At 40.5% G+C, this 17,407-nt stretch overlaps 1 protein-coding gene across 1 annotated transcript in view; it reads left to right on the top strand.

Annotated features, from left to right (window-relative positions):
- LOC143018990 (E2F-associated phosphoprotein-like) overlaps positions 1–17,407 on the top strand; it is a 191,062-nt gene that overhangs the window by 84,869 nt on the left and 88,786 nt on the right. Inside the window, exon 5 of the mRNA XM_076174718.1 lies at positions 14,758–14,840. Within this exon, the coding sequence (XP_076030833.1) occupies positions 14,758–14,840 (83 nt within the window). The remainder of the gene's footprint in view (positions 1–14,757; positions 14,841–17,407) is intronic.

Genomic DNA, 17,407 nt, shown 5'->3' with positions numbered 1-17,407 from the left:
CTATGTGGTACTTTGATGAATGCCTTCTGTAGGTCTAGATAGGCACAGTCTCCCCATCCATCCCTCTCTTCTATTATATCTATTAGTCTCAAGTAGAAGCAGATCAGGTTTGTTGTATATAATCTTTCTTGTCTAATTCCATATTGGTTTGGGTTTAGTATAGATTTTTCTTCCAGGTGTTAAACCCATCTACTTTTGATCACTTTTTCACATATTTTAGCTACTGTGCTTGTTAGGGAGACTGGTCTGTAGTTAGTTGGATTTTCTTTGTTTCCTCCTTTATATATTGGTACAATGTTTGCATTTTTCCAGTCTTGTGGTACCTTTCCTTCTTTGAGCGAGCATTTGATTATAGTGTGTATTTTATCTGTTAATTCTTCTACGCATTCTTTCAGTATCCAATTTGCAATTCCATCCGGACCATGCAATTTTCTGACATCAAGGTTTTTTATTTGGTTGCTAATTTCCTTCTTTGTTACAGTTATTTCCTTCATTGGGGGGGATTTCTGTCTCTATTCCCTCACAGTTAGGTGTGTTCTCAATTGTGAATACCAATTTGAGGTGGTTGTTCATAACTTGTGCCATTGTTCTTCTGTATATTTACCTAGTTGTATTTACCTAGTTGTATTTTGCGGGAAGGGGAGCTATGCTCGTGATGTCCCGCCTTTGTATCTTGCAGTGTCTAGTTTGTTTTTAAACTCATGAATGGTTTTTGCGCATACTATTTCATTGTCCAGTTTGTTCCAAGTGTCCAAAACTCTATGAGGAAAACTGTTTTTCTTCAGTTCTCTTCTATAGCTATGTTTTTTTTATTTTCTTTCCATGTCCTCTTGTGTTTCTTTTGTCCCAGTTAAGTAAGCTCTCACTATCGAGTACCTCTGTGTCTTTCATGATTCTGTAGATGGTCAATAGGTCACCTCTCTCTCTTCTTTGCTCCAGTGTCGGTAACTCCAGTTTAGCCAATCTCTCTTCGTATGATAGGTTTGCAAGTGCAGGTGCCATTTTTGTAGCTGCTCTTTGGATTCTTTCTATTTTCTTTATATTCTTTTTGGTACTGGGGGACCACAATGTCGCTGCATACTCTAATCTAGGCCTTATCAATGTAACCAATATTTTTTTTCATCATGTCTTCGTCCAAGTATGTAAACGCCACTTTTATTGATCTTAGCAAGTTGTAAGTCTCCCCGACAATTTTGTTAATCTGTATATCATAGGACAAGTCGTTCGTGATAATTACTCCCAAATCTTTTTCGGATCCTACTTTCTTTACTTCTTTGTTTCCAATTGTATATTTTCCTGATATTCTGTTTTTGCTTTTTCCAAACTCCATTATGCTACACTTCTTAGTATTAAAGTCCACTTCCCATTTCTGACTCCAGTTCCATACCCTATTTAGGTCTTCTTGCAGTGCTTCACAGTCCTCATCAGTTTCTATTTTCCTTAGCAGTTTGGCGTCATCGGCAAAGAAGCTCATGTAGCAGTTCACGTCCTCATCCATGTCATTCATATAGATAGCAAACATTATTGGTGCCAGCACAGATCCTTGCGGTACTCCACTGATCACCTCTTTCCAGTCTGAATATTTTTCTCTGAGCACTACTCTCATCTTTCTACCAGTCAGAAAGTCCTCTATCCATTTTAGTAGGTTTCCCTGTATTCCTCCTATGTGTTCCAGTTTTTTTTAGTAGTTTTCTGTGTGGTACTTTGTCAAAGGCTTTTTGCAAGTCTAGGAATGCACAATCAGCCCATCCATTTCTTTCTTGCACTATGTCTATTAGTCTTGAGTAAAAGCATATTAAGTTTGTGGAGCATGATCTTCCTTGTCTGAATCCGAATTGTCTTGGGTTTAATATGTCATTGTCTTCCAGATGTTTTACCCATCTATTCTTGATTATTTTCTCACAAATTTTGGCTATGGTGCTTGTTAGTGATACTGGCCTATAGTTGGTGGGTTCTTCTTTGTTTCCTCCTTTGTGTATTGGTACAATGTTAGCGTTTTTCCAGTCCTCGGGTATCTTTCCTTCTTTGAGTGAGCTGTTTATTAAGATGTGTATTTTGTCTGTTAGTTCTTCTTTGCACTCCTTTAGAATCCAATTTGCAATACCGTCCGGGCCATGTGATTTTCTGACATCCAGCCTTGATAAATGTTCTGATATTTCCTTTAGTGATGCTGTAAACTCATTCATGAGGGGAGATTTCTTGTTTTTGTCTATGTCACAATTTGGTATTTTCTCTCTGGTGAAAACAGATTTAAAGTGATTGTTCATGACTTCGGCCATCTCTAAATCTTCTGTGTATTCTATGTTTCCTTGGCATAGTTTCACCAATTCCTGTTTGTTTTTAAGTTTACCATTCACATACCGATAGAATAGTTTGGGTTGCTCTTTGCATTTGTCTATAATATCCTTCTCATGGTTCCTTTTCTCCTCTCTTCTCACATTAACATACTCATTTCTATAGTTAACATAAATTTGCCATTTGCTTTGTTTTTTGTCTTTTCTCCACTTTTTCCAAGCTTTGTCCCTTCTGTCTTTTGCCTCACTGCATCTTTTGTTGAACCAACATTTAATGTACTCTCTCTCTCGCTTTTGTCTTGGTACATGCCTGTTTACCCCTTCATTGTAGTTTTCCATCAATATATTCCATTTCTCTTCCACTGCTGTTTCTTCCCTGTAAAATATTTCCCAGTTTGCATTCCGGAAGAATGTCTTTAGTTTTGTAAAGTCTGTTTTGTTGTACCTCAGTCTTCCTTTCCTATGCTTTTCGTTCCTCTCTATGTCTATTTCTTCCTTTAGTATAGTTTCAATGAGTACATGGTCACTCTTTCCAATTGGTGTCTCATACTGGACTTTATGCACTATTTCAGGCTCTGTTGTAAATATTAGATCTAGTTTCGATGGCTCTTCATTATTTCTGTACCTTGTGTTTTCACGGACCCATTGGGTCATTGTGTACTCCATGGTCATATCTAGCAGTACATTGCCCCACGAGTCATCTCCTCCTTGCACTGTCATGCTGTCCCAACAAATTTCTTTGCAATTGAAGTCCCCCATAACTACCAGATTACCCTTACCCATTAGTATCTCATTGAGTGATTTTCTTGTGTCATCTAGCATTTTTGTATGTTCGATTTCTTTCCAAGCGCTTGTTTTTGGAGGCACATAAGTCACCACAAACTTTCTACTTTTCATGTTCTTGCCTTCGACTTTTATCATGATCAATTCAGCATTACCTTTGCCCTCTGCAATTTTTGTCACCTTTAGGTCTTTCTTGGCCAAGAACATGATTCCCCCTCCCTGTTTCTTGTCCCTGTTTTTTATCCAGTAGTTGTATAAACCTTGTCCGATAACAGTGGATGGTATTTCACCTCTTAGTTTAGTCTCTACAATTCCCATTATGTCTGGTTTTGCTTCTAACAGATAATCATTGAGTTCGTTCAGTCCCGAAATTAGTCCGTCAATGTTGGTATAGGCCACTTTTAATTTTCTTCCTTCTCCCTGGTTTCTTCTTCCCTTGTTTTGTTCGTTTTGAAGTGCCATTGTCTTAATCTCAAGTCTATTACTCTCCACTGGAATTCTTTGCATTCTGTCTCCGATCTTTTCAAGTTTTTTTCCTTTGCTTCTTCTCTTAGTGCCCTTTCTTTTTCTAATTCCTCAGTACTCATTTCTCTTTTTATCCATATCTTATTGTATTTTTCACTCTTTGCCAAGTTACCTACTTTTTCAAATATGTCTTCTACTACCACTTGTGACCTTAGTTTTATCTTTAGAGGTCGATTCCTATCCTTAGTATAGCGACCAATTCTGTAAGTCTCTTCTAAGTCTGTGCCTGAATCACTGTCTCCCCCCTGAATTTCATTAAGGATTTCTACTGCTGTCTCTTTTTCTTCTTTTTCTCTCATGTACCTCGCCAATCCTTGTTTTTCTTTAAGCCCATAAACCACAATACATTTCTTCCTATCTACTGTGTCCCTGACCCAATTTGCTTTTTCGTTAATCACTTGAATGATTGTGTCTTTTGCATTATCTTGCATTTGCTGCTTGACTATTTCTTTGAAAGCAATTTCTTTATTTTCAATATTTTCTTTCCACTTCTTAATTTCCTGGATACTGTCCCCACCTAAGTTTTCTTCGATCTTTTGTGTCAATTCTTGTAATTTGTTGTTCACTTCCTGCTTTAGATTTTCGCTATTGTTATCATTAGTTTTCTTCTTTTCATTATCATTCTTCAGTTCATTTATGTCTCTTTTCATTTCTTTAATTTCGTTTGTAAGATCCAAGTTAGCTTTTCTCAGGTCAGAAATTTCATGGTTAGTCTTAGATAAACAATCAATTAATCCAATGACCTCTTTTCTTAAGTCCATGATTTCATTTTCCCACCGAGTCCTATTTTTGCTCATCTCTCTCTCTATCTCTAATAATCTACTTAAGTTCTTTCTTTCGTACTTACCAAACCCTAAGAAATCATTGTCATAACACGTGGTGCTTTGTTGATTGTTTACATCGCGGTTCAGTGGATTGCCGCCAGATGGCTCTGATTCGCAACTGGCTTTCGAGTCGTTTTCATTCATTTTTGCTAATTTCGAGTTAACACAATTAACTAGCACTGCATAGATACCATTTCGGGCACTCACGTTCACTCCCCACCCCTACAGTACAAACCAGGTTTTCCTTTTTCGTCGTAAATCCTCTTCTTCTTGGTCGCGCGACGACAGCGACGACGGGTGGTGTTGCTTCGATATTTAAAACACCTGAGTGATTGTGCTGACAGCACTGTATGGGGCAGAAACATGGAGCATAAGAGAGGAGTTTGAATGTGTTTGAGATGAGGTACATGAGAAGTATGATAGGAGTTACCAAGCTGGATAGAGTGAGAAACAAGGAGATGAGGAGGAGAACAGGGATGGAAAGGGAGTTGGGAGGTAGGGTTGATGAAAGAGTATTGAGATGGTTTGAACACTTGGAAGAATGAGTGAAGAAAGATTAGTAAAAGAGGTGTGGAAGGTAGAGGTGGAAGGAGTGAACATGAGGGGGTGGCCTAGAATGAAATGGATGGATGGGGTAAAAGGGGCATTGGGAAAGAGGGGAATGTCTGTTGAGGAAGGACGGGAGAGGACAGAAGATAGGGGTGAATGGAGAATGGTTGTGTATGGATGATACTCTGATGCATGAGGGGGAGTAGGTGGGGAATGGGGGGTGAAGGAGTATGTAATGTATAAGAAATAAATTGATGCAGCCCAAAGGGATTTCTCCCCATCTCCTTTTCTGCATAAGGGGACAGAGAGTGGGGGTCGCTGAATTAATGAAGCAGCCTTGCTGTGGGTGTGCTGTGTCTTGTGACACTGTTTCTGACCCAGGGCAGTGGACAAGATGCAGGGATGACCTATCATCTAGGAGGTGCCAAGATAAGAGGAAGGGAAGAGGGTAGAGGGGAGTGGAGTATACAGGCGATGGAATGGGTGGGAGTGGTTTCTATGCCTTGTCTTTTGGATACTTCCCATGTAAGGGGGAAAAAAAAAACTTTGGTGTATGTATCACTGTTTCCTTTGCATTCTCTTCTACCTGCTGTTGTACTGTCTTTGAAAGAGATTTTTATTTTCACATTCCTGTTTCCACTGATTTTTCATTTCAATGAGATCCGTCTCTTTGATTGATTCTCCCATTTTTCGTCACTGCTTGTAATTGTTCTTTGACTCCTTTATTTAGTTATTCATTTTTGTTTTTATCCTCGTTTTCCTTTCTTTTATTTTCTCATTAATCATACTTAGTTCACTTTTTAGATCATTCAACTCTAATTATTTCATCTTTAGTTCAATGTAAGTTTGTCATCTCTATGTGCAAAGTTCTATAGTCTATTTTTAAATCAATTAAATTCTTCTATCAAGTCGTTGATGTCTCGAATCCTTAGTGCTCTGGTAACCCTAGTTTCTCTATTTAGTGGAAGGAAGACCCTTTTCCTGGGATGTGAGGTAACTGTGTTTGTAGAGAACACTGGCCTTTTAGAAAAATTTTAGTTCCACTCTTGAGCATTTTTATTCTATGTTTTTGACTGTCCCCATCCCCTATTTTTCATTATCACATTTTAGATGGTGGAGATGTGTCTAGAAAGAGAATTGATGATAGCAAATACAGTGTTTTGGAAGAAAGTCAAGCATAAGTACACATGGGAGAGGGTGGTGGATGGAAGGGTGGTAGATAGAGCGTTAATGGATTATGTAGTGGTAAATAGGATTATGATAGGAAGAGTTAAGGATGTACATGTGCTAAGGGGAGAGGGTGGGGGAATATCAGATCATTTTTTGGTGGAAGGTAAGTTGAAAGTGGAGGATAGATGGAGAAAGAGGAAAGGGACAAAATGTAGGGAGGTGCTTAGAGTGAACTCTTTAAATGAAAAGGAGAAGGAGTGCAAGAGGAGGCTGAGGGAGGAGTGGAGGATGGAGTGGAGCTAGGTGTGGAGCTAGGTGTGGAGGAGGAATGGGGATGGTTCAAGGAGGGAGTCACAAAGTGTGCAAGGATGGTGTGTGGAACAAGAAGGGCAGGAGGAAATAGAAGGAAGGGTGGTGAATGGTGGGATGAGGAAAGAGGGAAGGCTGTGGAAGAGAGGAGGCGAGCTTTCTTAGATTGGTTACAAAATAGGACGAGGGAGTCATATGAGAGGTACAAAGAAAAGAAAAGAGAAGTAAAGCAAAAGGTAAAGGAGGGAAAGAGGAGAGCAGATGTGAAATGGGGTAAGAGTATGACAAAATTTTGAAAGTAGTAAAAGATGTTTGGAAAGAAATTAACCCCTTCCATACGGTGCCGCCTACGTAGGCGTCATGAGGAGCAAGTGGATTCGGGATGCTGCCATATCGGCGTCTTGATTATATTTATTGTAGTCGCCCCTGTGTTTTTACATTCTCCCAAATGTGCCCTGAATCCCATTCTCTGTGGTTTTCAAAATTCGCGGGTGAAAGAGAGAACGATCAATATAAGCGGTGACTATATTTTATGATGCGAGTATTATTACGACACGTCGTACGGCTGGCATTGGCTGCTGCCCGCGAGATTTAAGTCCCGTAGTGAAGTGGTTAAGAGAGGAAGAGGAGGCGAATCAAGTGGAGAAGAAAGGGTAAGGGGTGTAGATGGAGAGATGATAATTGAAGAGAAGGCAGTAAAGGGAAGATGGGCAGAATATTTTAGGGAGTTGCTAAATGTGAAGGAGGATAGGGAGGGAAAGATAGTTGCAGTGGGAAATGCTAAGAAAATGACCGTGGTGAGTGAGGAAAGTGGAGAGGTAAGGAAGGATGAAGTGAAGGCAGTTGTTAAGATGATGAAAGCAGGTAAGGCACCTGGTCTGGATGGATGCCATGCAGAATGTCTAAAAAAAGGAGGTATAGTGATGGTGGACTGGCTGGTGAGGTTATTTAATGTTTGCTGGAGAGAGGGTAGAGTGCCGGAGGACTGGAGGAGTGCCTGTATAGTTCCACTTTACAAGGGAAAAGGGGACAAGTGTGAATTGAATGTAGTAGTTTCAGAGGGATTAGCTTGTTAAGTGTAGTTGGGAAGTCTTATGGGAGGATCTTGATTGAGAGGATTAGGAGAGGAACGGAGGCAGTAATTGGTGAGGAACAGTGTGGATTTAGGACAGGTAGAGGTTGTGTAGATCAGATTTTTGTGGTAAGACAAATATGTGAGAAAGCTATAGGAAAGGGGAAGGATGTTTTTTGGAGCTTTTATGGATCTGGAAAGGGCTTACGATGGGGTAGATAGGGGGGCACTATGGGAGGTTTTGCGGATATACAGGATAGGAGGAAAGCTTCTAGGAGCTGTCAAGAGTTTTTATGAGAATAGTAGAGCTTGTGTCAGGATTAGAAAGGGAGAGAGTGAGTGGTTCGAGGTAAAGGTGGGACTTCGTCAAGGATGTGTTATGTTGCCCTGGCTATTCAACTTATACATGGATGGGGTAGTGTGAGAGGTGAATGCAAGGGTGGTGGGTAAGGGATTGGAGATGATTAAAGAAAAGGAGAAAAGTGTGAGGTGGGCCGGCTGTTGTTTGTGGACGACACTGCGCTTGTGGCAGGATCAGAGGAGGGATTGAGGAAGTTGGTGACAGAGTTTGGGAGAGTGTGTGATAGAAGAGAGCTGAGGATAAATGTGGGGAAAAGTAGGGTGATGAGATGTACAGGGGGTGAAGGTGGCAGTAGTCTGGAAGTGAGCATTAAGGGAGAGCGATTGGAGGAGGTGGATAGTTTTAGATACTTGGGTGCAAATGTGGCAGGAAAAGGTGGAGTGTGGATTGAGAGAAGCGAGTGGATGCCTTGGTGGATTAAAAAGTGTAATGAGAAATAGACATTTGGGAATGGATGCTAAGAGGAGACTATATGAAGGAGTGATTGTGCCAACAGCACTGTATGGGGCAGAAACATGGAACATAAGAGAGGAAGAGAAAAGGAGTTTGAATGTGTTTGAGATGAGGTGTCTGAGAAGTGTGGTGGGGGTTGCTAGGGTGGATAGAGTGAGAAATGAGGAGGTGAGGAGGAGAACGGGGGTGGAGGTGGGGTTGATGAAAGAGTGTTGGGATGGTTTGGATACATGGAAGGAATGACTGGGGAGGGACTAGTAAAAGAAGTATGGAAGGCAGATGTGGAGGAAGTGAACATGAAGGGATGTCCTAGGATGAGATGGATGGATGGGGTGAAGGGGGCTTTGGGGAAGAGGGGAATGTCTGTTGAGGAAGGACGGGAGAGGACAGAAGACAGGGGTGAATGGAGAATGGTTGTGTATTTACCTAGTTTTACCTAGTTGTATTTTGCGGGAAGGGGAGCTATGCTCGTGTTGTCCCGCCATTGTATCTCTCAGTGTCTAGTTTGCTTTTAAACTCGTGAATGGTTTTTGCGCTTACTATTTCATTATCCAGTTTGTTCCAAGTGTCTAAAACTCTATGTGGAAAACTGTTTTTCTTCAGTTCTCTTCTATAGCTATGTTTTCTTAATTTCCTTCCATGCCCTCTTGTGTTTCTCTTGTCCCAGTTTAGTAATTCTTCTCTATCAAGTATCTCTGTGCCTTTCATGATTCTGTAGATGGTCAGTAGGTCTCCTCTCTCTCTTCTTTCCTCCAGTGTCGGTAGCTCCAGTTTAGCCAATCTCTCCTCGTGGATGATGTGATGCATGAGGTTTAATGGGCAGGGGGATGGGGGGTGAGGTAGTATGTGTGAGCAAAATTTGACGCAGCCTGAAGGAATTTTTCCCCGTCTTCTCCTTTTATGCATGAGAGGACGGAGAGGGGGGTCGCCGATTTAATGAAGCGGCCTTGCTGTGGATGTGCTGTGTCTTGCAACACTGCTTCTGACCCAGGGCAGTGGACAAGGTGCAGGGATGACCTGTCATCCAGGAGGTGCTAAGATAAGAGGGAGGGTGGAGGGGTGTGGAGTGTATTCAGGGATGGAATGGGTGGGAATGATTTTATGCCTTTTCCTTTTTGGCTACCTCCCTTGTAAGGGGGAAAAAGCCTTGGTATATGTATGTACATTTTAGATACTTTTTATTTATTATTATTAGTGATTAATTAATCAATTTTACCATACCAAATATTTGATCCACAAAGTTAATTTCAGCCTACCATCTTTGTTACTTTTAGAAATGATGTAAGCAGTGCCATATGACCTAGATGCTGCAACAACATAAACTGGAAATCGATCAACCTCATTTCATCTTGCAATGATGGCAGTTCATTAACATGTATAATAACACAACGTAACATTTTTTTTCTTCAAAAATTTTGTTTATTGTATTTTTTAGTTTATTAATCCATTTTTCCTGCTGATTTCAAATATGCAATTATTTTTTCAGTATCATCGACCTTTATAGATATACATATAACTTCAATGTTACCATGTATATTTTGGAATTGTTATGTGGTCTGCTACTAAATGTTTATCTAATTTTCTCTTTCAGATCAATGACTGAACTATTTACCTATTAAGATGGCTACTAGAGGATGTGAAAATTCTCCTGATACATTTTGCTATGTGTGTGGTTATTATATTGGGAAAAAACAAGTACTACATAAGATCGTGAGAGGTGCTAAAGTGTGGATAGCGTACAGACTATTTCGGAATGCCCATGGGTGACCAGGACAAGCCATGGGCACCTCATGTGATATGTGGAAGCTGCCGATCTACTCTAGAAGGATGGCTGAGAGGTACAGGAAGGGCAATGCCTTTTGCCATTCCTAGAATATGGAGAGAGCCGAAGAACCATCACGACGACTGCTACTTTTGTATGATTGATGTGACGAAGTACAGGAAAGTGAAAGGAAGACAAGCTCTGCAGTATCCAGACATACCATCATCTAGAGCACCTGTCCCACATGATGATAGCTTACCAGTACCACAACCACCAGAAAATGCAAGTTTATTTTTATCATACTCTCTTTACTTTTAATTAACTTCAAGAGAAGAAGCGAGCATTCACAGATTGGTTACAAAAGAGGACAGGGGAGTCATATGAGACGTACAAAGAAAAGAAAAGAGAAGTAAAGCAAAAGGTAAAGGAGGCAAAGAGGAGAGCAGATGTGAAATGGGGTAGGAGTATGACAGAAAATTTTGAAAGTAATAAAAAGATGTTTTGGAAAGAAATTAAGAGAGGAAGAGGAGGCGAATCAAGTAGGGAAGAAAAGGTAAAAGGTACAGATGGAGAGTTGATAATGGAAGAGATGGCAGTGAGGGGAAGATGGGCAGAATATTTTAGGGAGTTGCTGAATGTGAAGGAGGATAGGGAAGGAAAGATAGCTGCAGTGGGAAATGCAAAGAAAATGAGAGTGATGAGTAAGGAGAATGGAGGAGAAATAAGGAAGGATGAGGTGAAGGCAGTTGTAAAGATGATGAAAGCAGGTAAGGCACCTGGTCTGGATGGATGTCATGCAGAATGTCTGAAAAAGGGAGGTTCAGTGATGGTGGACTGGTTGGTGAGGTTATTTAATGTTTGCTGGAGAGAGGGTAGAGTACCGGAGGACTGGAGTAGTGCCTGTATAGTTCCTCTTTACAAGGGAAAAGGGGACAAGTGTAAATGTAGTAATTTCAGAGGGATTAGCCTGTTGAGTGTAGTAGGGAAGTCTTATGGGAGGATCTTAATTGAGAGGATTAGGAGAGGAACAGAAGGAGTAATTGGTGAGGAACAGTGTGGATTTAGGACGGGTAGAGGTTGTGTAGATCAGATCTTTGTGGTAAGACAGATATGTGAGAAAGCTATAGGAAAGGGGAAGGATGTTTTTTGGGCTTTTATGGATCTGGAAAAGGCTTATGATAGGGTAGACAGAAAGACACTGTGGGAGGTTATGCAGATTTATGGGATAGGAGGAAAGCTTTTGGGAGCTGTCAAGAGTTTTTATGAGAGTAGTAGAGCTTGTGTCAGGATTGGAAATGGAGAGAGTGAGTGGTTTGAGGTAAAGGTGGGACTTCGTCAAGGATGCGTTATGTCGCCCTGGCTGTTCAACTTATACATGGATGGGGTGGTGCGAGAGGTGAATGCAAGGGTAGTGGGTCAGGGATTGGAGATGGTTAAAGAAAATGGAGAAAAGTGGGAGGTGAGCCAGCTGTTGTTTGCGGACGACACTGCGCTTGTGGCAGCATCGGAGGAGGGATTGAGGAAGCTGGTGGCAGAGTTTGGGAGAGTATGTGATAGAAGAAAGCTAAAGATAAATGTGGGTAAAAGTAAGGTGATGAGATGTACAAGGGGTGAAAGTGGCAGTAGACTGGAAGTGAACATTAAGGGAGAGCGACTGGAGGAAGTGGATAGTTTTAGATACTTGGGTGCAAGTGTAGCAGGAAAAGGTGGAGTGAAGGTGGAGGTAGAATGTAGATTGAGAGAAGCGAGTAAATGCCTTGGTGGTTTAAAGAGTGTAATGAGGAATAGACATTTGGGAATGAATGCGAAGAGGAGACTGTATGAAGGAGTGATTGTGCCAACAGCACTGTATGGGGCAGAAACGTGGAACATAAGAGAAGAAGAGAGAAGGAGTTTGAATGTGTTTGAGATGAGGTGTCTGAGAAGTATGGTGGGGGTTACTAGGCTGGATAGAGTGAGAAATGAGGAGGTGAGGAGGAGAACAGGGGTGAAAAAGGATTTGGGAGATAGGGTTGATGAAAGAATATTAGGATGGTTTGGACACATGGAAAGAATGAGTGAAGAAAGACTAGTAAAAGAGGTATGGAAGGCAGATGTGGAGGGAGTGAACATGAGGGGACGTCCTAGGATGAGGTGGATGGATGGGGTGAAGGGGGCTTTGGGGAAGAGGGGAATGTCTGTTGAGGAAGGAAGGGAGAGGACGGAAGACAGAGGTGAGTGGAGAATGGTTGTATATGGATGATGTTGTGACTGCATGAGGAGGAATGGGCGGGGGGGTGGGGTAGTATGTGTGAGTTAATTTTGACGCAGCCCGAAGGGATTTCTCCCCGTCCTCGCCTTATATGCAAAGGGGGACGGAGAGGGGGGGTCGCCGATTAAATGAAGCGGCCTTGCTGTGGATGTACTGTGTCTTGCGACACTGCTTCTGACCCAGGGCGGTGGGCAGGGTGCAGGGATGACCCGTCATCCAGGAGGTGCTCAGATGAGAGGAAGGGTGGGAGGGGTGTGGAGTGTATTTAGGGATGAAATGGGTGGGAGTGTTTTTATGCCTTTCCCTTTTTGGCTACCTCCCTTGGAAGGGGGAAAAAGCCTTGGTATATGTATGTATGTATTAAGTACTTAATATACATTCACTTTCCTATAGATATATGGAATACTAATGCTATTCGTCTTTGTTGAAGTTGCTATATTTAGTTATTTCTTTCTTTCTTTCCAGATGGAAAATGCAATGGAAATTTCATCTGAAGGGTCAGCAGGTAGCAGCAGCCATGAAATGGGAGACGAAGATTTCGCACCAAGAACGACTTCGGAGCCTCATTTTCCAAGTCAGAGTGAGCTAGATGACTTAATCAGAGACTTAGGTCTTACTAAGTCAGGAGCTGAGCTTCTTACATCAAGGATGAAAGAATGGAATCTACTAGGAGAAGACTGCAGGACATCTTTGTACCGGAAACGACATGAAGAATTTAAAATTTACTATGACTTTAGTGATGATATGTGTTATTGTAAGGATGTTACTGGTTTGTTTACAGCCCTTGGACTCGAACATGATCCTGCAGAATGGCGACTGTTCATAGATAGCTCAACACGAAGTCTCAAAGCAGTATTGCTCCACAATAGAAATAAAAACCCATCTTTGCCTCTTGCACACTCAGTACAGAAGAAAGAAAACTATCATAATGTCAAACAGCTTCTTGAAAAAATCAATTATGCTGAATTCAAATGGGATGTTTGTGGTGATTTCAAGATGCTAGCCTTTTTGCCTGGCTTACAAGGGGGATACACAAAGTATTCCTGTTTTCTTTGTTTATGGGACAGCAGGACTGATGATGATCATTATAATAAAGTTCATTGGCCCCCAAGAGTTGAACTGCAGCCAGGAATGTTAAATGTTCTCAGACAGCCTCTAGTAGATTTGAAAAAAGTTTTATTACCCCCACTTCATATCAAGCTAGGGTTAATTAAACAGTTTGTGAAGGCTTTGGATTTTGGAGGCGAAACTTTCCAAGAAATTTGTCTCATGTTTCCCAAGCTATCTGAGGCTAAGCTCAAGGGTGGTATATTTGTTGGACCCCAGGTAAACAAAATGTTGAAGTCGGAGAAACTGGAAAGAGCGATGACGAAAGTTGAAAGAGAAGCTTGGTGTTCATTTCGTGATGTAGTTCGTGGATTCCTAGGAAATCACAAGGACCCTAATTATAAACAAATAGTGGCAAAGCTTATTGAGAACTTCAGGAAACTTGGTTGTCGTATGTCCTTGAAGATACATTTCTTGCATTCTCACCTAGATTTTTTCCCAAAAATCTTGGGGGCTGTCAGTGAGGAGCATGGCGAGAGATTTCATCAGGATATCGCAACTATGGAAAGAAGATATCAAGGACGATGGAATACTGCTATGATTACATATGGTCACTAGTCAGAAAAGACGAAAGCATGCATTCTAGAAAATCTCGATCGTCAAAGCACTTCTAATCATGAGAAGAGTCATCAAAACACTTGCAGTGCAAAGTTGTGTTGTTTATTTTGTTCTTACTAATATTGTAGCTCTTGAAATACACTTCATATTATGAAAAAAATACTAGATGTTGTATAATTATCCTTAGAATGCTAAAGTAGATTGAATCAATTAACTACTGTAGAGAAAGGTTGCGTATATAACAATAAAATATAAAATCAAGAATAAATAAAGAAATATCGATGTTACGTCAAAACTAATGTGATATTTGGATTCAGTGACACGAAATACATATATAAACATGAAAAAATACAAATAAACAAAACATGTGTTACATTGTGTAATCTTCCTTTTAGGTGTTATTACATTATCTCTCCCCTTTTCTTCTCCCCCCTTATCTCTTTATTTCTTTCCCTATATGTCCCCTAGTACCTTTGTCTGGAACCATTCCCTACATGAATATTTTGTCACTGTCTGCTGTTTTTCTGCCAAAAGTAGTGTCTTAGCCATTTCTTTGGAAGAAGGATTTAGAAGAATCTTTAAGTATACATTTTGTCCTGTTCTGTGAGTGACAGTAAGACCTTATTTGTGATGAGATTGGGTGTTTTTTTAAGTCCAGTCATGTGAGCTACCTGTATTGGGTAAAATATGTGTAAAAAAAAAAAAAAAAAAAAAAAATCTTTTCTTTTCTTGCATGTAGAGAGATGGTGAAGATGGATGATAAAGATGAATCACAGTGCTATGATGATGTCTACTTTGATTCAGATGAAGAAGATGGTGAAGGTGAGTTGAAAGTAAAACCTATTAGTTGTGACCTGATTTTTTTAACAGTTTTATTTCATTTCTTTTTAGACCTAAAAATAATGCTGTACTAATTTTTTACCTCAAATTTTGTTGAAAGATATGATGTTTTGAAGTATTATAACCTTATATTATTTACATTGATAACTTGTTTGATTGTATCTTATGGCTAATTTGTATTTAGAGTGATTTTAAGAATATTTCTTCTCGGTGTACATTAATCCTTTTTATATTGAGTATTAGATATTCAAGGACAATATATTTTCCCATGGTCAAATGTACCTATCTATATACCAAGGGCTTCTTCCCCCCTTATAAGGGAGGCCGTTTCACTCCCATCCACCACCATTGTTTCCCTCATACCTTAACTCCTTGTGGGTAAAGGGTCATACTTGTCCCCTACCAGCTGCCCGGGTCAGAAGCAATGTAGCAAGACGCAATACATGGGTAAATACAAGATGATTTGATTCAGCTATGTGGTACCCCAGTTGATAGCAAATGTGAAAAATATATTATGATAAGTCCCTTTCATACTTTGTAATGTTTTTCCTCCTTAGTTGTTGCTGTCTTAACAACATAATGTAATCAGAAGGAGGAAAACATACCGGGTGCGGCAGGTATTTGAGAACAAAAAGACGTCCATGGAATAAGGAAAATGACACTGTAGATAGAGCATTTCAATACCATTTACTGTTCTGTACAGGTGAATACCTACCCAATGCATGTATTCATTCGATAAAACCACCATTATTCGCAATAACAGCCTCTAGACGATGCCTAAACTGCTGGCAGGTAGTAATGAGGTTGGTCTTGGGAATGTTTGCCATTGGAGCTATAATAAGTTACGACTTGTAATGGAGGTCTTCATGAACCACATATGGGATGGTGGCCTCATCAATGTGCAACTCCCTGCCCAGTGCCCCTATGGACTTCCCAGGGTCTGCGTCCATGGCAGCTTAGACAGAACTGATGAATTCAAGTGTCCTGATACTGTCCGAGTGCCAGCAATGTTGTTTCCGGTGAGAAACAGTTACCACATGACCACTGGCAGCATCAAGCTCCCTCTGAACTTTGAAAACAAACAACCTGGTGACATTCAGGAATACATAGATCTTGGAGTCGTGCCCTGCAGCCAAGGAGACGATTACAGCATACCTCTTCATTTCCTGAGTGATCCTTGGTTCTGCCATGTTCAGCCTGGATAAAGAAAAATAATTTATGGTTGACTGTTGCATCTAGAATACTAAGTTTTTACCTAGTAGTATTTTGCGGAAAGGGGAGCTATGCTCGTAGTGTCCCGCCTTTGTATCTCGCAGTGTCTAGTTTGATTTTAAATTCATGAATGGTTTTTCCGCATACTATTTCATTATCCAGTTTGTTCCAAGTGTCCACTACTCCACGAGGAAAACTGTTTTTCTTCAGTTCTCTTCTATGGCTGTGTTTTTTGATTTACTTTCCGTGTCTTGTGTTTCTCTTGTCCCAGTTTAGTAAGTCCTCTCTATCGAGTATCTCTGTGCCTTTAATGATTCTGTAGATGGTCAGTAGGTCACCTCTCTCTCTTCTTTGCTCCAGCGTCGGTAACTCTAGCCAATCTCTCCTCGTATGATAGGTTTGCAAGTGCAGGTGCCATTTTTGTTGCTGCTCTCTGGATTCTTTCTATTTTCTTTATATTCTTTTTGGTACTGGGTGACCACAATGTCGCTGCATACTCTAGTCTAGGCCTTATCAATGTAACCAATATTTTTTTTATCATGTCTTCGTCCAAGTATGCAAATGCCACTTTTATTGATCTTAGCAAGTTGTAAGCCTCCCCGACAATTTTGTGTATCTGTTTATCATAGGACAAGTCGTTTGTGATAATTACCCCCAAATCTTTTTTGGATCCTGCCTTCTTTACCTCCTTTGTTCCAATTGTATATTTTCCTGATATTCTGTTTTTCACAGATAAGGTGTGTTCTCATATACCTGCCGTACCCGGTATGATATTTGACACTTTATCCTGATTTTGTTATTGGAAAATTATGGCAATCTCAGACCTTGGTAGCAGTGAGTTTAGCAATTAATTTACTGAATCAATTTATAGATATACTAAATTGTTTTAATGGTCAGTAGGTATTTGGTTTTACATTTGTTTATGTTAGAGTAGATGCATTTTTGGGTTACCATTAGGTGAATGATAGCATCCATTGAAGGATTTAGTTCCATGTATATGATATATGAAATGTTGAATTTCATAATATTGTAGTACAGGAGTCCCTCAAATAACGCGGATTCGAATAACACGGATTCAATCATACGCGGATTTTATTTCAAAACAATCTCAAATGTAGAGAACCATTTTAAAATTCACGCTAAGTCGGGCACGCATACGCACACACGCGGCAACATCGCAAACATTTGTGGTGACCGCTTTTTATTTTACCATATACAGTCAATCCTCATATAACACAGTCATTATGTACACTGGGAACTGCTCAAATAAGGGTGTGGGGCGAGGGGATAGCCGTGGGTGGCTGCCTGCGTTCACGTGTCAACCTCCGGGTACTGAT

The sequence above is a fragment of the Oratosquilla oratoria genome, chromosome 1, assembly GCF_046742065.1.
Source record: "Oratosquilla oratoria isolate Oo_2021 chromosome 1, ASM4674206v1, whole genome shotgun sequence".
Lineage (NCBI taxonomy): Eukaryota > Metazoa > Arthropoda > Malacostraca > Stomatopoda > Squillidae > Oratosquilla > Oratosquilla oratoria.
This window is presented reverse-complemented; position numbering and strand designations above follow the sequence as displayed.